This window comes from Diabrotica undecimpunctata, chromosome 2 (genome assembly GCF_040954645.1).
Source record: "Diabrotica undecimpunctata isolate CICGRU chromosome 2, icDiaUnde3, whole genome shotgun sequence".
Taxonomy (NCBI): domain Eukaryota; kingdom Metazoa; phylum Arthropoda; class Insecta; order Coleoptera; family Chrysomelidae; genus Diabrotica; species Diabrotica undecimpunctata.
This window is the reverse complement of record NC_092804.1, coordinates 159,078,460-159,100,933: the sequence shown is the minus strand read 5'-3', so window position 1 is coordinate 159,100,933 and position 22,474 is coordinate 159,078,460. Positions and strand designations below refer to the sequence as shown.

The following is a 22,474-nucleotide window of genomic DNA, read 5'->3' as shown; positions in this document are numbered from 1 at the left end:
CATTGTCGCACGGGTAAAGCAAAGTGTGAAGGAGCTTCATCATGTTGAAATACAACCAAATCTTCAAAAAGGTTATTATCATTTTCTACTATTTTTCTTATACGACCAACCACTTGCCTAAGTAACTGATGATGACCATTTATCAGAAAGGCAAATATTGCTTAACAATTGTGGATTATTAATGATGGATTGTGCCAAGAATTCGCTAAATTCGAGACGGCGATTAAAATCTTTTTGATTTAACTCTTCTATGAAAAAATACATCAACTATATATTGGTTATACCAATTTAATTTTGAATGGATGGAACTTAATTTTATAGAAGATTCGAATGGTGAAACACCTATTGCTCTGCTTAGTGATGACAGTGACTGTGATTGCTCAGTCTCTAAGTTAACTTTCCCCAAAATGGCTACTTGGATTGCTTTGTTATTCACAAGTCCCTATCGGTTACGTTTTTTATTGCAAATTGGCCCTGTTACTCTAAATTTCTGCATCAGTCCAATGCATGTTTTATAAAAAATTTTAGCAGCAACTCTTACGCAATTATAATTTTTGTAGTAGTATAAAACTATAATTTCGACATTTTAGGAACATGCTCATAAAAATCTAAATTCAAACTTGGGTTGTGAAGTTGTTTCCCTGGTTAGTTTAATATTATAACATATATTTTTCCACTGGTCTAAAGAAAGATAGGCACAGAAAAATAAACCAAAAAACGAAAATTTCAAATACTTTTAATTATCCTATACATTTTCAGTCCATCAATAAATAAATAATAAATAAATCACAGTTGTTTTCAGTATAAAGGTGCTAGGACTTTAGCAGCAGGAGCGATAACCGCTTTTCTACCTGTTGGTTGCTTCGACACTACAGCATTAAACCCATTTACGGGGTCCGCAGTATATTCTACCAATCTTCGTGTACCGTCAGAATCCATTAAGGCATAAGCTCCCTTGACCACATCACCTTCTCTAGTTTCGTACTGTCCATGACTGTCACCTGTCAAAATAAATACGAAATTTTTAAGAGTAAGCAAAAATTAAGTCTCCTGAAATACATAATATAATAAAAACTACTAGGTGATACCTACTACACTTATTTCTATTAACATTTAAATTTTAGATAATACATTTTTAATTTTAGTTTTATTTATGAGCTCTAGATGTGAATCATGAGAGAACTGCTGAAAGTGGTCAAGAAGTGTAAACTGTGATAAATAAAATAATATGAAAAACTGAAAAATCTGACCTTAGTAGGAATGCAAAAAAACAGTCTAATATCTAGTAATTTTGGCAGAGAACGAACCAACTATGAACGTACTGGTAAATAATAAACTATTTGAACACCCTTAAAATACCTAAAGTGTTGGAGAAATAACACTTTTGACCCGGGACAAGTGACTAGATGTCAAATGGTACATACCAGAAATACCTTTTTAAAATTACAAGAGTTTTTCACTATACAAAACTTTATATTGACCCTACAAAAGTTTATAAGAAAATTTTATGTATAATGCCCTTCTGCATACTGTGGTAGCTTCTTCTTCTTCTTTATGTGCCGTCTTCTACCGAAGGTTGGCGACCATCAAACGATAGGTTTCTCTGTTTTGTGCCGCATGTATTATGTTCGCAGCTTCTGGTATTTGAAACCATTCTCTCAAGTTTCTCAGCCAGGATTTTTTCTTTCTGTCCAAACTTCTTCTACCTTCAATCTTGCCTTCGACAATAAGCTGTAGCAGACTGTACTTATCATTACGGAACACATGGCCCAGGTATGACGCTTTCCTCATTTTAACAGTTGTTAACAATTCCACCTCTTTACCTATTCGTCTTAATACCTCTTTGTTGGTCACTCTGTCTGCCCAAGGTATTCTCAGTATGCGTCGATACAGCCACATTTCTAGAGCCGCTAACTTCTTTATAGTTGCTGCTGGTAACGTCCACCCTTCAACTCCGTAAAGTAGCGTAGAGAGTACGTAGCATTTCGTGGCGCGCTATCGGTGGTTAACGCTTAGGTGGCGGTTGTTTAAGATGGTAGCTAAGTTGTTAAAAATCAGCTGGTTACAGCATTTAGAGAGCTTTACGATGCGGAAAATGGTGTTGGTACGAAGGAAGCTTTATTTAGCGTGCAGGTATTGTTTGGGAATTGTCCAGATGTCAGTTGAGATGTTTTTGTATGCCTGATTGACTACAACAAGGCTTTCGATAGAGTCAGGCATGAACAAATGATGAAATTTCTGAAGAGGACGGGGATTGACTGAAAAGACCTAAAAATAATAGCTAACCTGTATGAAATCGGTCAGCGGTGCTCCGAATAGATGAAGAATATACAAATCAGGTCAAAATCTTAAGGGGAGTCAGACAGGGGTGTATAATTTTACCACTGATATTTAATCTGCCGAAGCACATTTTTGAAGAGGTTCTAAAAGATATTGAAGGAAGCATCGTAATAAATGAAGTCAAGGTTAATAACCTGCGGTATGCTGATGATACAATAGTGTTTTCCAATACCATAGAAGGGCTGCAAAACTTAACGAACAAAATAATGGAAACAACTAGAATATATGGACTGGATATAAACACCAGCAAAACTATGCTAATGATCATCGGCAAGGAAAACATAACTGGAGTAAATCTATAAGTGAACCAAATAAGAATTGAAAGGTCTCACAGTACAAGTACTTCGGAAGTATAATCAATGAGTCGTGGGACAATAACCAAGAGATTAAATGTCGCATCGAAAGGCAAAAAGTGCATTCTTGACTATGAACTCTGTGTTTAAAAACCATGACTTTACCTTAGAGAAAAAAAATAAGGCTCCTTAAATGTTACTTCTACTTAGTGCTTCCGTATGAAGTAGCAACGTGGTCATTGAATGCGAAAACTGTTATCAAAACTTTAGGTTTTTGAACTATTTTTATACACAGGGATCCTAAAGGTACCATGAACAGACAAAGTCACCAATGAAGAAGTACTATGGAGGATGGACATAACCGCTGATTTGGTAAACATCGTGAAGGCCGTAAGCTACAGTACTTGGGATATGTATTGAGAACTCAAAGCATATATTAATGCTACTGCAATGCATTTTGCAAGGTAAAATTAAAAGAAAAGGGACGCCAGGACGAAAAAAAATATCCTGGCTTGCTAACCTGAGAGCATGGTATATACATGAATAGCACACAGCTATTCCATATAGAAATTAACAAAGACATCATAGCCAGAATGATCGCCAACGTTCGGATAGGACAGGCACCCTAAGAAGAAGAACGATGCGGAGGTTTCATTGAGTGTTAAAAACCGGTGGATCGACGACGTAAGTAATGAAGAAGGTTTAAGACGTTTGAATTATTGTCAAAAGTTGAAATAGAGTTTCTTAATCCATATACAGTGCCAAAAGATGCAAAACATCTTCCTGGAATTAAAATTTTGACACTAAAGACATCATTTCCTGCTGCTGATAATGGAAGGAAGTCAAACAGAAAAAAACTGGTGAAGTCATATTAAAAATGAATTGGATTATCCCTTTGAAAGCTAACCAGAAGAGCTCAAAATAGAGTAGAATCTGCAGTAGACATAGATAACGTCCAATCAGGAGGCGGTAAGTGAAGAAGAAGAAGAGGAATAGAATCCTAGTATGTATAACATTAAACAATAAATGTATAATAAAACCAATTTTAAAATAAAATAATTTCAATAATAAAGTAAAATCAGCTTGGTAAATATATTTTCATTTAAAATAATTTAAAAACTCATCTACATTTGTTTTTCATTCAAAATAAATGAATTTTAACAGTTGAATTGAATCGAACAATTTTAACTATTATTAATATTCTATATTAACTCAAAAAATAGACACAAAATTACATGATTTATTAAAAATTCGAATACATTATTTACCTGTTAGTGGATCTTGTACTTCATATAGAAATGAATACTGGGGATTAGGATTATACGATCCGGTGCAACAACTTTTTGTAGAGGTTGAGCTATTATACCTGCCTTTACGACTACCACTAAAGCAATGAGTGCAACAATCTTTAAAACCATTTTTAATAAAATGTAATCTAAGTTGGAAGTAACAAGTGTAAATGAAAAACTTCGGTTCGAATTTGTTTTTATATACAGGTCTTATATATTTTAAAAATTTTAAAAAGGCCTTCATCTTACCAACAAATGTGAAATATACCTTGAACAATATTAAAACACTGACATTGGAGTTTAATTTAAACGAGAGAAATGGTATTTCAATATACGTCTGGAAGTTTAGTATGTATTTGGAATGACTTTGTATGAAACGTCCTTCCTTCCTTCCGTATATAGTGTATCAGCTTCTATATATGCCCGAGAGCAAGACAAAGATGCTGAAGGTCAATATAAAAAATAATTTGGGCGTTTTTTAAATTTACATGGTATGTTTTAAATCAACTTGGAAAAAGTAGTACCTTCAAAAATTTGTTAAAAAATTCCTGTTAAACCGGGTGTTTTTTCGTTGGAAAGATCTACTGTGCGATTATTAACGTGATTCGATTATTAACGGGATTCCTAAACTAGTTTTTTTTTAAATAATAAAAAAATCTCTAATCTAATAGATTATTCGAGGCAAGCAAGCAATAGCATTTAACCTAGTCTGAGAGACTTGCACACCTCTTAAAAATAACATTTGGGGGACGCAATTCATTGAATCGAGGAGGATTAATTCTTGTAAACAGGAATCACTCTATCCCGTCCAACGCTCCAAATGATCTGCTACCCCCCCAATGCTACTCTAATGCGCTATAGGGGCTGCCAGGTCCGCTGGTAAAGTCCTGGGTACCACACTATAGTCTAGTTATCTCTAGTGACTCATCATGGATCTGTATTGCTTGCTTGGGGCCTCTGAACTACGCCCAGTTCGGCGACTCGGCATTCGAGGATATAGGCCTCTTTTGCCTGTTTTTTTTTTGGGTTTTGTTAGTATTTTATGTTTTTTTTTTGTGGCTGAAGCGTTTTTTTGGTTTTTTGTGATATTTTTTTGAGAGTTGCCTGAAACACAAGACATAATTAGTACATTGCCAATGCCAGAATAGTCGGGTTATTTTTTTGTTGATAGAGCTGCAATTATCTAGACTTTATTAAATCAGAGCAGTGGCTATACCGTTCTGAGGAGACCTAAAGAGGTCGAAATACGTATAAGCGGCTTGTGGCTGCCCTGTATTGAAACAAAAATCTAATACCGTCATTATGTTATACTTTATTAAATGTTGGCCATTATTTGCTGTTTTTTGTGGTGAGCTTGGGTGGTTTTCTAGCTCAGGCAAATTTTGTTATTGCTTTTTCATCCGTGGTGACTATTACCATTATTTGTTTCAATTCTCTGAACAGTTATCGCTGAAAAACGTATCTGAGCACCTTTGCAGCTTCCCTAAGGCTACTGTTGTAGGCTGCTTGTATCCTATTTTTGCTGCCGTTACTTATGTGTCCACAACGCGCGAGATATCTATGTAATTATGGGTAGTATATTGCTGCTGATTAATATTATTTTAATATTCATTCTCAATGTGCTTCTTTTACCTATTAGACCTATAGTCATTTTATTGCAGCTCTGGAAATTCTGTTTTTTGGATTATCGTGTGGACGAGCTACGTAAATGTCAGACCTTGATCCATTGTAACTCCTAGGTATTTTGCTTCTTCTTTCTACTCGTTGGGATTGTGTTTCACTGTAAGTTATTCTTTTGGGTTATCTCGTCTCTTTTTGAAGATAACCGCTCGTGTCTTCTATGGGTTTAAGGCTGTTCTATTGGATATTTTGTTCTTCAATGGTATTAGTGCCGTCTGTAGATGGTTTACTGCTATGTTCAGGTTTATATGTTTTGTAGCGATCGCTGTGTTTGTAGCGATCTGCATAAAGGCTGAAAAGTGTTTCTGGTATTCTGGGGACATCCACAGTGTATATTGTATACAGTAGAACTGTCCCCCGTGGTACTCCTGCCTTCGAGGCTTCTTCTCAGATAACACTTGTCCTATCTAGACCCTAAACCTACAATTGTTCAAGTACAAAGAGGTTGGTCTCGTCATTGCCCCACCGTATCCGTAGTCTCTTATTTTATACGTTAGTTATTTATGCGAAACTCTGTCAAAGACTTTATTTACATCCAAGAAGGCTACTCCTGTGTATTGTCTATCGTTAGTTAGTAGCTTTTATGTATTCAGTCTAAGACTTGTTGTATACTGGAGTGTTCTATTCTAATTTACAAATTGAGCTGCTGGGATTAGTCCTAGCTTCTCTGTTTCTGATTGGAGTCTGTTTAGTATGACCCTTACTTTAATCTTGCTGACTGCTAATAGACCTGTAATCCTGCGGAAACGTGTTATTTTTTCCTGGAAATTCTGGTAAAAAGTATGCTATTATATGAATGTGAAACGGGGCTATTAACAGAGAGAAACTGAGAAGAGATAGAAGCCATATCAATATGGTTTGGGCATGTTCAGCATATAGAAACAATATGCTTTCGGAACAAGTACTCGCATGGACATCTACAGTAAAACAGGAGAGAGGAAGACCGAAAAAACATTATTAAAAGGAGTAAGAAAATCAATGAGCTCCAATGAACTTAGAGAAAGACAATAGAACAACCACGTGATTATCAATTGGACGTCGGACAACAGCGGACGTTTTAAGACAATTGCATATAAAACAGACACAAATAGCCAATATTTTATATACTTATAAAATAAGATATTATGCATGGTTTAATTTGGTTTTATCTTTTTATTTATGTAGCGCAGCTAAATAAAAAGAACATAAACGTAATTTTTTAGTTGTGTATCCAATTGTGTTAGTTTCGATTTCAACGGTCCTTTTTATTGCAAAAAGCAGATGCTACCTTACAAATGTCAATAAACTGTGAATGGAGCTGTGGTTATACATCCTCGTCATCGCACAGGGGCGGTCTTCAGATTTACGATATTTAAAAAACTAATCCGACCGAAAACAACAAAAACGGGAATAAACCATAGAGTAAAAAAATATTAATAATTGTTAGGAGATCGTATAAAAATGAGTACCAAACAATAAAATGACGGGATGTAAAGATAAATAAAGGTATATAGAGATACATATCAGGAAAAAACCAAACAAGATAGTAAACAGAATCTAGTAGAATTTTTGTAAAAACGGGGTATTCATCATCAGTAGCTCGACAAACCTTTCTGGGTTCTGGCTTGTTCTAGGATTCTAGGATTCTTTTTCCAATCCAGCGCAGACGTCCGATCTTTATGAATGTTATGACCTAGGGTTCATTGTATGCTGTGTATAGTTCAAAATTATATCTTCTACGCCACATGTCATTTTCTTTTACCCCCTTATTTATGTGTCTTTTTCATTCAAACGTAACTAATAGGTTCTCATCGCTTTTCGACAGTGTCCATGTCTCTGATCCATATACAAGGACCGGTTTTATCAGGGTCTTGTATATTTTGCATTTGGTTTTTCTTGTGATGTTAGATCTTAGATGTTTAATTTCATTATATGTTTTATTAACGATATGTACTCTTTCTCTTAACTTATTCACTGACATTGTTATCTGCGGTAAACTAGTGAACCTAGATATGTAAAAATTTTCACGCTTTCGATGTTATAGTCTCTGTCAGATTCTGTAGGTTTCTTTGGCCTGTCGATTTGCTGGCTTTCATGTATTTGGTTTTGATTTCGTTAATGTTTAGGCCACTGTTTTGTGCTACTCTTTCTATCGCATTAAATGCTTCTATCATCTCTCTCTCGCTTCTAGCTATGATATCAACATCATCTGCAAATACCAACATTTGTTTCCTTTTATTTTATTATTGTTTCTCTGGTGTTGACTTTTGACTCTCTAATTATTTTCTCTAATATGAGGTTGAATAGAATACAGGATTGGGCATCTCCCTGTCGTAGACACCGTTCTCACATGAATTGTATCTATTAGTGCGTTTTGAATTCGAATTTTGCTTTGTACTTTAAGTGTTTCTTTTACTATATCGATGATTTGAGTTGGAATATTAAACTCTTTCAGTGCATGGATCAGAAATTCTCGATGGATGCTATCATAGGCACTCTCAAAATCAATGAAAAAGTGATATGTGTCTATATTAAATTCACTAGTCGTTTTCAAGATTTTCCTCAAGACGAAGATCTGATTAATTGTGCACTTCTGCCTGCAGAAACTAAATTGATATCCTCCAACTATTTATTCCGCATATGGTCTCAATCGGTCATACACAATATTTTGACAGTAATTTTATATGCCACAGTAAGTAGCGATATTGCCCGGGTAGTTTTTACATTGAAGCTCATATCCCTTTTTATGTAGTGGGATAACTACTCTGGTATTCCAGTCTTGTGGCAGTTGTTTATTATTACATATGTTCACTATTAGTTCGTGTATCGCATTCAACAGGGAGTCTACGCCTTCCTTTATTGATTCTGGGCTAATGTTGTCTAATCCAGGTGACTTGTTGTTTTTCAGTCTGGTAACTGCTTCTTGCATTTCAGCTACTAAAGGGGGGGTTGTTTTCTCTGGTATCCGTTTGATCCAGTATAATTTTATCATATAGTGGATCTTCGTTTTTTTTCAAACTTTTTTTTGAAGAATTCTGTCCATCTTTGTAGTATTTCACTCTGTTGAGTTAGTATATCTATTTGTTTGTCTCTGCACATCATTGTTTCTTGGTTTAAATTCTTTTCTACTTTTGTTAAGTTTTTGGTAGAATTTTCTGTTTTCTGATGGTTTATTTAGTTCTTCCATTTCTTGGAGTTCTTTTTCTATGTGTTCTCTTTTGTTTCTGCGATGTATTTTTTTCTCTTCCCTCCTCGGCATTCTATATTCCTTCTCTGCCTTTCGTGTTCTATGTCGATGCTGTAGTCGTTGATATGCACTATTTTTCCTCTCGGTTATGTTATGTATGTATGATGTTTTTACGCTTCCCATTCTCTGTTTATATCCTCGTGCTTTTGTCTGTTTTCTAGCCTTTCTTTTATATATTCTTTGTATTTTGCCTTTATGCCGTTGTCTGCTAAGTTTTTTATTTTATATTTTTTAATTTTGGATCCCTTTTATTTTTTATTGTTTGAGATTCTGGCTCTTATTCTACTTTCCACTAGGTAGTGATCCGAGTCTGCATTTGCCCCTCGTCTGCTGCATACGTTGATACATCTGAGTGATGTCTAGAGTCAATAATAACATGATCGATCATGTTTACTGTAACCACATCTTATACATTGAGATCTCCACGTTCCCTTATGAATATGTTTTCGCTGAAAGCATGTGCTGGCAATGACCATATTAAGGGAAGTTGCTAGATTTATTAGTCTAATGCCATTGTCATTGGATACCTCATGAAAGCTGTGCTAACCTATAGTTGGTAGGTATTGTGGCTCTTTTCCTATTTTTGCGTTGAGATCACTATAAATAATTTTGATGTCATTCTTTGGGCATGAATGGTATGCAGTTTCTAGTTCTTCATAAAATATTTCTTTGGCATCGTCTTCCTTTTCCTCTGTAGGGGCATGCACATTTAAGATGCTATAATTAAAAAATGTTCCCCTTAGTCTCAGGATGCACATTCTAGAGTTCATAGCGCAAAAGTCTCTTACGATGTGTTTAACCTTTTTATTTACAATGAAGCCAGTACCTAGTGCGTGTTCTTTAGCGTCGCTACTATAAAATATAATGTGGTGTCTTTTGTTAATGGTGCCACTCCCGGTAAATCTCATTTCCTGCAGAGCTGCTATATCTATGTCATATCTATTTAGTTCATCGAGCAGATTTTGGAGTGCTCCCGATCTGTATAGTAATCGGATGTTCCATGTCGCGATTCTTAAATCATCTACCTTTTTCTCGTGCAGTCGTCGTCGTTTGATTAGTTCGGTTTTCTTTCCTCGAACTGACTCGGCCCTGACCCTACTTTCCACTGAGGCTGGTTACCCAATCTCCGGTAGGGTTGCTCAGGTTTGATAAAACGGGAATATAATAAACGGGGAATAAACGGGATATCACTAAATAGAAAAAACACGGTATTAAAAAGACCAAAAATAGTAAAATTATGAAAGTTTAAAACAATAGAAAAGGGTGATGCGAGTAAATAAATGTTCGAATAGTAAACCAAATAGTCAGAAATACGTATTTACGTATTTCTGAAATGCCATTCCATTTTACCTTTATTATTTATTCGAATTAACCTTTTCTATTTGGTTTAACTTGAAAACTTGAAAAAAAAACTTGAAGCCTTCGAGATGTGGCTATACAGAAGAATCCTAAGGATATCATGGACAGACAAGATAACCAACGAGACTGTACTACAAAGAATGGGGAAAGAAAGAGAGGTGATGTATACCATTAAAAGGAGAAAGTTAGAATATCTAGGACATATAATGAGAAACAGCACTAAATACAGATTACTGAAATTTGGAGAAAAAGAACATCATAGTTAAAAAACCTAAGGAAATGGTTCTCCACAACAACAACTAATCTATTTAAAGCATCAGTTAATAAAATAATTATAGCCAGAATGATCGCCAATATTCGAAATGAATAGGCACCAAAAGAAGAAGAATTTGTTTTAAACGTTTTATCGGTTGGCATTCCTTTCCTCGGGTAGCTCCAGCTTCCTCCTTGGTTGTTGTTAGTTTTTGCTCTGGAAACCATCACTGTCTTTTAACTGTATTGCCACAATTGACTTGAATTTTAAAGTACCTGCCAGATGAATTTGAGGGTCAGATACCATTTCTGCATTTCACGTAAAACCACCAAATAGTGTAGACATAAAAAATACAATTGTTTATTCCGTAATGTTTTGGAGTTTCGTTCTTTTATAATTTTCATTTATTTTAAAGGTTATTATTAATTATAATTAATAATAATATTAATTAATAATAATTAATATTAAATCCAATTATTTATTTTGGGCTTAAACCGTCCCTACACGAACACGCGGATGGCGGTCGGTCTTGAACCTCATTTCTTCACTTTCATGATCAGATCAAGAATGTATTTTGTTATGTATCCAATACTTACCGGATGATTCGCTTCACTTCTATTTGCATCGGTTTTTTATTAACGTTGTGCCGACAGTTTTCTTTACAAAATCAATCAGAGATGCAACTGAACTAAGATTAAGATCTGCCGGTAATTGTTTTTGTTTAAGATGACGCAATAGACAGAAAAACCGACTGACGTATTTTTAACTGTTGTTTGTAGATCGAAAGATGCAACAGGACGATTAGACACATGTTTTAGTTATTAGTTCACTGCATGAAAGATGTCGTTATTCAAAAATTATTTGTATGATTATACAACATATTCGACATTTTTTTTTTGAGATGAGATAGACAGTATTGCAATGCCATAATTTGAATTTAAAATAAACAATATTATATATGTAAAACGCTGCTAAGGTAAGAATAAAACAACATGATTTTAATGGTAATCAATTCAGTTTATTTTCATTATAAATCCTAGGCAATGTACTTTAGATGAGTCCGTAGTTACCATAGATTTAAACTTGATAAAGTTATAATAAAATACCCATCACATTGTATTCTAGCTTACAATAAACATGGATGGGTAGAAAGTTGAGCGCTATTTTCTTCTTCTTCTTCTTCTTTCTTAGCAATTTTGCTTGTTTATTGGCTGATTAATACCTCTATGAAAGTTTGTCACTCCATCTTTTTTCGCGGTCGTCCGATACTTCTTTTTCCGATTGGTTTGATGACACGGGTCTCCTACTTTCTGCTTACGTGGTTATTCTATTCTTTTTTTCTATTTTGTGTTCATTTATTTATACACTGTACGTTACATTTTCTTCTAATGTCTTCACTTCTCTTTCGATCTCCCAGCGTATTTCCTGTAATTCTTCCCAGGATTTTCAACTTTGCCGTATCCAGTAGCCTTTGCGTTGTGGCTGTGTCGGGTCTTGTTGATGAAGGATATGTCATTATTGGTCTTACACTGGCTGTTTCGCCATATAGTATTATTAGGCCATCCTACCAGTTTATTTGCTTTTTATACTTGATCTTTCACTTCTTTGTCCAGGTCTCCATAGCTGGACAGTGTAATTCTCAGGTATATAATTTCCATTACTTGTTCAATACTGATGCCATCAATTTCTATTTTACATCTGGTTGGTTCTTTGCTGACTACTATTGTTTTAGTTTTCTGAGATGAGATTAAATTCTTTTGCTCTTATATTAAATCTGTGGACTAGCTTTCGCAGACTATCTTCATCTTGAGCTATCATGACTGACCACTATAACGACTGAAAACGATTTCCGAAGTGGAAATGGAAACGTCAATAAACTTACTTTAACCTTTAATTGTGGCTTATTCCCATTTGAACAGTAATTACTTTAAACTGCCACAAGAAAATAGCTTCAGAACAATATTAAAAAACCGTTATGGGCCCAGCGGTATTCAATCTTATTTTCAGCGGTATTTTTTAATGTTTAAGAGAACTTCTCTATTATGCAGAAGATGAATTACATCTTTCAGTCTTACTCTTGTTACGATAAATAATGACGCATAATATGACTTAAAACTGTAAACATGTTCTTCTAATAGGTATTTTTCTAGTAGACAATATCCAAGGAACCCATACGCTAAAACCAGTTCCATGGCGTTCGAGATCATTCAGCAAGGGTCGCCGACCGAATTCTAGTAAGTTCGCCTCTCAGCTGAAAGACCGGTCTGCCTTCCATTCTGTTCAAAGGGAATCGCCGGAATTCTCGATTAACGGCATTTTATATTTAAAGAGGGAATTTTGTTGAGAACAGTTAGTCTGAAAATAACATCGCGTCGAGTTTTTAAAATGTAACGCGCGTATTAAATGTAAATAAATTATATAATTATTAGTGTGAAATAAATTAGTTATATTGTACAAATAAAGATTTTAAATAAACTTGTAAGTGTTATAATTGTAGAACCTTTGATAATAAATAAAGACAATAAATTAGATTAATAAAAATACTACAGTGGTGTCAAAAGTGAAATATAAAATAAATTGTGAAAATGACTACGATTTATGAGCTCACAGTTACGAATTCAAGAAGACATCTCGAGGATAGAGAATTAGCTTCTACCGGAAAAAAGGCTGAGTTAGTCCAACGACTAAAGAACGCTTTGGAGGAAGAGGGTTTAGAACCGAAAACTTATAAATTTGAAGATGCTGTCATCTCGTCGATCTCGAAAGTTTCTTCTGATGTGGCCAAACTTTCTGGTGACATCGCATCATTAGAGAACAAAGTTTCTGGCGATATTTCGAAAGTTTCCAGCGACATCGCTTCATTAGAAAACAAAGTTTCTAACGAGATTTCTTCTCTAGAAAGCAAAGTTTCTGCTAACATCTCTTTGGAAATCTCTAAAGTCACTTCTGAGATGTCTGCCCTGGACAATAGAATGTCTTCGTTAAAAAACCAAGTTGCTGCCGATATGTTGGCCTAAGAAAAGATGAAAGAGATGGAGAGGAAGATGGAGGAAACAGGGACAGCAGAGAGAGGAAACAATCCGATTACAGTAGAGACAAAAGAATATGAGACGAAATGTAAGTTGGAAATACCGCCGAAATTTGAAGGAAGTGGAGGTTCTGTTTTTGTGAAAGTCCCAACTTTCGACGGAAAATCGTCATGGAACAACTACATGAAACATTTCGAATCAGCTGCAAGAGCGAATGGATGGTCTGAAAAAGAAAAGGCTGTAAACCTGACTATCGCTCTTCGAGGAGATTCCTTAGATGTGCTTCAGACAAGAGCCGTAGAGGAGACGGATGATTTCGAACAACTGAAAAAGAGGTGAAATATGCGATATGCCACGAACATTTGGAGCATGTATTATAAGGTTTAGGTACTATTTTATCCAGTGGAAGTGGCTGTAAGGTTAAAAAGATTCAACCGTTCTAATCCACAGCAAAATTCTATGAGTATAACCTAGCGAAAGATCAAAATTAAGAAAATTTTGAGGTTAAATTGCTAAATGAAGACATTACTGAACTTTTTGAAGTTGAAGATGTTTGGGCTAACCTTATATAATATTTTAGTGTTATGGAAAATCCTGAGAAGAATAACCGTTAAACATTATTTTTTATTCGTTATTAAATTTTCCTTTATATAATTTAATTTATTCCTGTCACCATAAATTGTATAATCAAAAGAGATATTAAAATATTGTGATTTCTTACAATTAATTAAATATTGGTGTGTTCCGAAATAAATTTTACAATTATCTTACAGATAAGTAACCGCAACATAATTTGACGTGAGAAGACGAGTACATTTTATTTTATAGATAAATGTCTATCCTTCAGATAACTATCTGTCAGATCGGACAATATTTATCTGGAGGTGAAAAGACCAGCCGATTTCATGCACGAAGTGTATTATTTTAAAAATTTAATTTTTAATTCTTTTGAAAATTTTGTTGATCCTAAAAAATTGGCTGCTAATTAAGTGATCGGTAAAAAATATAAGACAAAACTCGAGCTTTCCCAACAAATAAATTGCCAAACTAGAATTACGCTGGCTTTATACGTAGGTTGATTTCTTAAGACGACTTTACGCAAAAAGTTCAGCGACTCTCCAAAAGTGACTTATTTGTTATGAAAGTTGTACAATAGCTTAAATATTATTCTGTTGTCGTCCCAGCCTTAAATACGAGAAAGACAAAAAAATGGAGTAATTTTAGATGCAATTGATTGGATCCCTGTCGCATGGTGACGGGCAAAATCACTAGTCCTGTATAAAAGGTATATAATTAAAAAGACCCTTTCGCGCAACATCATAGAATGTTTTTGGACTAACAAGTCCATCATCAGTGTATTACCAGGTGTACATAAGTCAAGCCACTAAATATTTGGGTAAAACACTTAAAATGGTACAAAATTTATTATGTGTTACATTTTTGTTAAAAATATGGTGTAATGGTAAAGTTTTTAACAGATACCTTGCACGGCAACGTAAGACTCTTAATGAGGGTTGCTGCTGACCCTGAGACGATGTCTCTTAATGGGTTCTTAATACAGGGTATCTGTTGTTTAATAGCACGCCATCTTTTTAACAAAAATGTAAAACATAATAAATTTTGGAACATTTTAACGGTTTTTACCCCAATTTTTAGTGGCTTTTTTCATGTACAGCTGGTAATACACTGATGATGGAGTTTTTAGTCCGAAAAAGTTCTGTAATGTAGCCCAAAAGGGTCTTTTTAATTACATACCTTTTTAAATGCTTTTTAAATAAAAAAATTGATTTAATTGAATATTTTTTTAAATAAAAATGTTTAGATATATTTCTAAACAAATTCTAATTTCTCACACCAGAAGAATAAGAGCGCTGTTATTAAAATAATAGCTGTAAACTTTTCTTTACAATTCTATTAGCCAGCAAATTTTTAACAAACCTGCAACAATAGCTTTGTATATTCTCCAAGTTGCAGTAATAGCAAACTTTAAACTAAAGTGAAATATCAAGAATGGTGAGCGTAAAACTTTTTAATAACTTAATCCTATAAAATGACAGAAAGACTTACATCGCGATTCCGGAGATATCTTTTGTCGTCATTTTAGGTCTTGTTAGTTATATTTTGCGAAGACGGCAACTAAAACCCCAACTTTATGTTACTTCGCCATTGTTTTGAATATACAAAGCGTTAAAACAATTATTGACGGCAAGTTGGAACAATTTGGGTTGAATTTATGGTAACTGAATGACAGACGGTAACAAATATTTAAAACCTAAAACTTACAAAACTACAATATACGTCCTTAATTAGGTTAACATCTTAACTACTGGTCGGTAAAGATGTTCTTTTAATAATTAAATATATATTTAAAATTGTTCTGTCTCCTTATATTTTCATTAATTTTATAAGTTAGTTTTATATCTGTAATTTTTGAAGTTCTTTTGGTAAACTTATTTTGCCTAAAATATCTTCAAAAGATTAAAAAATATTAGTAGTAATGCATTTCTGTAGGAGTTCTACAATTTTAATTGTTATCTTTAAATCGATATTAAATGGCTATAAAATTTACCGTTATGTAAGAATTAAGCTAGTTAATGTTTGTAAATAAGTTCCGGCAATTCTCTTGCTTGAGTTTGGAGGACATTCATAAAATTGTTGTGCGATCCTAACAAATTACTCAAATTGAAAACGCATAATTTTACATCTTAATACTGATTTTTACTACCCCTCCTATCGATATTTTGTTATTCATTTTTGAAACTTAAAACATTTTTGAATTATTATCAAGCCAAATGTAAGCATGTACATATCGCTATAGCAAACAATAAACATTCTATTAAGCTGTATTGTAACCGTTTCAAAAGATTTAAAAGAAAATCATTATAAATTTCCATTATTTTTTTTTAATAAAACTACTAACCCCATCTATCTGTCAAGTACCTACCTGTAGCCGACTCAAGAACTCTTCTGAAATTCCCAAATATATCCGGTAGATGAGCACATTCATCACCTTGTCACTCACGCCCAGAATCAGGCGCCATGATAGCGTCTCGCTTTTTTCTCTTAAGAACGTCCAACCGTTAAGACGTGTTTCCAAAGTGGGTCTCATTTAGAGGTGAGCTAAGAAATCCTTTTCTTGTCAATATTTCAGATAGATATTTATTTTTTATACCCTTATTGGAGAGGCTATAAAGCTGATATGTTTCTGATACTTGTCTCAAGATAATATTGGTATGGAGTTATTCCAGATCATGGCCCAGTAGCGGTATCTTTTTATGGAATACCTAACCCCTCTTATCTAGGATGGTGGTGGATTGATATAGGACGTAGCCGAATCAATGGTTTATTTGGTTGACTCATTAAATAAGAAAAGAAACAGAGCAGATTAAGGTTGTACCAATTTTTATTATACCTACTTTCAAGACAACGGAAATGATTATGAACTCAAAAAAATGAAAATATAGTGAAGTGTTCTAATTTTATTTAAAGGTTTATTTTGTTCATTATTCCTAGTTGATAAATAACTATATTATTTTCAATGTAAACAAATTTCGAAATTTGGGGTTAATATACATATATATTCATTTTCTTTATAACTAATTCTTAATTTAATACGATACAAAGTTTTTTATTTATGATAATGTAAACATGAAATGGTATTTTGGTATCCCTTTGGGATGACATAACTTTTAATGTTTTCTTTTTGTTCATTACTAAGAAATAATAAAGAATAATTTTCTTGTAAACCTTCGATAAATCTTATTTTTTTTTGCTCGTCCCCGTCGAGGATAAACCAGGGGTGGCGTATAATAATAAATTATAACTTCATATTATCTAATTGTGCTTGGATTTAAGATACGATATAGGTTCTATATGTTTAAAAAAACCCCGCCCAATTCTCTTCGACAGTGAGCGATTCTGGCCTTGCATATATCATTGTAGCACGCAGTGTTACAGTATGTATGTTATTTTAAATTAATACAGCTATAGTATTTGCAATTATATCTCACGGCAAACTAGTCGTGAGTCAAGACAAATATATATTTGAAATATAGGCGATATTGTTCTTTAGATACTACATAGTTTGAGCAATTTTCGATATACATTCGGAATTACTCTATTTAATTAGACGGTAGTCCAAACGGTTCTTTATTTAATTTACTTTTTATAATTAAATAAAATTATCCACTCTTCATGCTATAGTTCTTTAAGAAAACTATATACATAGTAAAGTTTTTAGAGTATTTTTGACTTAATATTTTTTCTGCTATATTGTTTTTCTCTCTTCAACCTGTTAATTAACTATGTTCAAGGCATTTTTATAGATAACCGCAATCTCTATCGTTGGCCAATTCACTATATAACAGATAAATTCACTATAATTTAGAAAGATGGGAAGCTCTTATAAAAATATCATAATGACAACTTTGTGGAACAGTTTTGTGAGAAGGCTGCTGATTTTTTATGTTGTCCAACCGGTCGAACTTCTGTTACATATTAAAGATATTGTCTTGGCCATGTTTAGGTCTTAGATAACACAAGGACATATGCAGACATCTTCTCGAATGGTAAATAGATCTGGTTGTAGTTCAATCATCAGACCGTATCTGGTCTTTCTTTCGTCTACATAATTTAATATAAATTTGTTGTCACTTGGTCGGTAACATCCAGGTTTTGATGCTGAAGGGCTCTTGCTTCTTGTGTATTATTTGAGCCAGCTTACGGAGCAGAACAAACTATGGGGACGACTTTTGATTGCTCCCTTGGCAATTCCTTAATTGAGTATATCACATCATTCTTTCTCTTTTTAATCTCATACGAACGGTCCCTTGGAACGCAATATCTTTAAACTTTAGGTGACAGCCTTCGACGTCGTTGTTAATTATATAGCCAAACAAGATCACCTACTTCGAAGCTTTCATTCGTAGATCGATATTTATATCGATGTTATATTCTATTACTGGCTATCTGGATATGTTGTTGGGTAGGATCTTGAATAATATTTATCCCTTACTTTATGTGGTCGACTTATTCTTTACCTGCTAAGTTTTCTTCTTACGGTATTTAGCCAAACTCAAGATCACGTGCCAAGTGGACTCCAGGACACAAAATTAAACAAACAGGAATCTGGTCAGTAGTTTCATTCATAGCCGGTAGGTCATCAAAAACAAATGAATAGACTGACCCCAATTTCTTTAAAGTTCGGATACAACTTTGAAAAGATAGAATGCTCCTCGGCCATTCCATCTGACTTAGAATACAATGGTATAGTTCTGGTCTAAATGGCACCATTGAATTGGCAGAACTTTGGGAAAGTGTCGCATTGAAATTTCGTCCGTAATATGAGTCAATTTGTAAGAAAAAAACTCTTCAATATTTGCAATCGTTGAAGTCTCTTGTTTTTAAATTGCTTATGCCTTAGTCTATTTTGTAAAAATTTTGTCCATTTTATCTAAATGGCCCTGTAATATCAATGGCTACTTTATTCGTAGAACTACCAACATTGTATTGTTTCGTGGATGCCCTCATTTTACCAACTGGTTCACTGCGAACAATTCGCATTTTCGGCGACATCTTTTTACATCTTCTTTGCATTGTTCTGAAGCTATTTTCTTGTGGCATTTCAAATTAATTACTATTTAAATGGGAATAAGCCACAATTAAAGGTTAAAATACGTTTATTGACGTTTCAATTTCCACTTCGGAAATCGTTCTCAAAATACAAACATTAGTAAATTATTCATTTATTATAACAATTCACTAATGTTTGTATTTTGAGAACGATTTCCGAAGTGGAAATTGAAACGTCAATAAACGTATTTTAACCTTTAATTGTGGCTTATTCCCATTTAAATAGTAATTAATCTTCTTTGCAGTTTAGACAATAGAAACTTTCTATTGAGTAAACGTTCTCGAACCTTTTGTAACGTCTTCGTAATGTCAAATTGTCTACCTTTTGTGCCATCATGAAACGGGCGCAATATTTCTGACACTTTACTTTTAAGTATATTCAGCTGTAGGTTAAATTTGGCATCATCATCATTTTCAAAGTATATATACAGCATATCTGAAACTTCTGAAATATACATACACTTATATCCTGCCAAGCTAGTCTCTCATCTTCTCATTTTTAATCCAAGACATATTTCAGACATGGATTAGCTTATGTATCTTGTAGCTATTGAGGTTATCACCAATCATTTATGACACGTCGCACGTGAGAAAGTCATTTCTCTAAATTTAAACCGTTCAAAAGTACAAGCTTTCACAAAACGTGGGAGTTCTATTCTGGTAACGCAGTAGTTTCTTCTGCTTTTGACAAAACTTTGCTTAAGTAAGCGATGACTTTTTATTTTCGATCTTGAATCTAAGATATACTGCTCCTATGGCAGTGTTGCTGACATCCGTATTCAAAACGAATTTTCTTGGGTAGCTTAAAATCGATGAACCGAGAAGAGCTCTTTGCAGATCCTCTAAAGATTTTGCTGTAGTAAGCGATGAATTTTTTTTGTCCGTCTTGAATCTTAAACAGAACAGCTGCTACTGCAGTGTTGCTAGCATCTGTAACCAAATTTATTTTTTTTTTTTTGGTAGCTTAATATATCAATGAACTGATATGACTTCTTTGTAGGTTCTCGAAAGCGTTTTGACATTCATCATTCCAGATATATTCGTGGTCCCCTTCGATGAGCTTAGCTAAGAGCTTATCTTTTGGTACTGGTTTGGTAAACACTTTTTAAAAACTCAGTTTTTAACAAACACATGATATAAATAAACCAAATATGTTAACAATAGAATATCATGTTAAAGTAAGAAGAATCGTGATGGATTCAAACGTTTTCTGACTGAAATTTATTTTATATAACAACAAAACATTGATAACTTAGTTTTCAAAACTTCCATAAAATGTATTATAATATCTTATCACTACAGCTGTTTCGGCACTTTTGTGAAAGTTTTGAAAACTAAGTTTTCAGTGTTTTAGTGTTATAAGAAGAATCAAGCTCCTACGAGTTAATTTAATTTATATGAACCATACAATGGCTGTGGACGGGAATAAACCAAGGAAATGTCACGTTCCTTAGTTGGGCACTATTTTATGTCTATCTTACAATGGCAGTGAATAAGAAGAAACGGAAAAAGTCCCATGCCCCCTTAGTTGGGCGCTATTTTACGTATAGCAAAAGAAAATCATGCTTCTCATCGTTGAACCATTTTATGTGTTACAAAAGATGATCATGTTAAAGTTAGGATCAAGCTCCTACAAGGGAATGCCATTTGTGTGTATTATACAGTGGCCATGGATGATAAAAATTGAAATAATGTCAATTCCCCACGTTGTGTGTCATTTTATGTGTAGCAAAGAAACGTTGGAGTGTTTGAGGCACACAGAATGAACAAGGACACGTTGCTCAGAGTCAGAGATGTAAAAGTGGTTCTTTAGACAGTTCCTCTAGTACACAAACTAAACTCGAACTGGAAGAAAAAAATGAACACAGTACAAGAATATAGCTACTAGACCTAAACCAGAAGTAATAAATGAACTGAATAAGGAAACAAATGGTAATCTAACTGCTGAAAAAATTGGAAAAAATAAGACGAGATAAGGAGGAAAATAAAGATTTAACAAAATATTAAAAATATTACAATAAATGGAACATGGTTAAATATAAAATTATGTTTATAAAATTTTAAGATACTCTCTATAACAAATTATAAAAATACTATGATTCCATTTTCAAGCAAATGGAGATAAACAACTAAATTGAATTCGTTTATAGCAATAATAATTTCTGGCCTAAATTTATAAATAACCAATATAATGTATAAATTAAGTTTAAATTAATTTAATTTTACTTTATCTGCCAGCATCCAAAAAACAATTTTTACATTCTCTCAGAAATTTTTTAAGAAATGATTGAAGCTTTATAATTATTTAACATTTTACTTAAATTAGTATTTTCTCATACATTAAAAAAAACTAAAAAGAAATTGAGAATTTATAATTATTTAACAATATGTAACTATTAAAAAATTATGCAAAGTTAAAACTAAAAAATATCATTAGAATTTCTAAACCTTCTCTTATTGATGCTGTGATTGTCAACAAATTAAATAGGAAATGAAGTTACTTTTGGATGGTCCATTGGTATATCGGCCAGAAAAGAACAGAAATGCCTTTAATGTATCTGCATCCAGAATTCTACGTGGCAAGAGGTGACATAAAGTATTATTATATATTGGCGAAAATAAAAAAAGGTGTTATCGATTTAAAGATTTAAGTATTTTTCCTTCAGTAATCAAGCAAAGAGAAGGGCGCGTTAGGCTTTTACACTAAAAATTGTTACAAAAAAGATAAAAGAACATACCTGGTGGAGGAAACACAACAGACGTTTTGCACTGCTGTCTGATATCAAATGACTACGTGATCCGCCAAATAATTATTCGAGATTGGTGTCGTGTGATTTTCTTTAACCAATCAGATAAATTCTATAAGATGCAGTTTGAAAACAGTAGTGTTTGTAGCGATTTATTTAGATTTTTAAGAGGAAGCATTAAACTCAAGGCAATTTGGGCTGAATAAAATAAACATTTTTAAATTTTGTTTATTTTATTCCCAGAGAACTAAAAGGCTCATATGGGGAGATTTTAAGATGTTTATAAAAAACATCCTTTCGAATATATAATTTCAATAAGCAAACCCAAACTTTATGCAAGGTCGAACAAAAAGTTACTGCTTTATTTATTACATTAATTAAGCTTTATTTATTACATTATTAATGACATTAGCCTCTTAACTATATCAGGAGCATTACATAGACCAAAAAATATGACTGTAAATTGCCAAAGGCCTAATTATTTCGAGAATATGGATTTCTCTCTATCAGCCTGGCTCCATTCATATTTGCTATTATCCACTTTTAAGGTCGACTGATAGAAAACCAGTGTTACCCAAAGAAAGTATCCAATGTATCATCTATTTCAGGTAAGGGCAGTTACTTCTT

At 33.5% G+C, this 22,474-nt stretch overlaps 2 protein-coding genes across 10 annotated transcripts in view; one reads left to right on the top strand and one right to left on the bottom strand.

The window, feature by feature from the left end:
- The window catches only part of dlg1 (MAGUK family member discs large 1), a 1,569,679-nt gene that overhangs the window by 461,269 nt on the left and 1,085,936 nt on the right, over nucleotides 1–22,474 (top strand). The window lies entirely within an intron of this gene.
- LOC140435130 (larval cuticle protein A3A-like) lies at nucleotides 721–4,051 on the bottom strand. The gene is given in 3 exon segments (XM_072523850.1): nucleotides 721–1,001; nucleotides 3,902–3,959; nucleotides 3,962–4,051. Coding segments are annotated over 3 exon segments (351 nt in total). The 3' UTR covers nucleotides 721–798.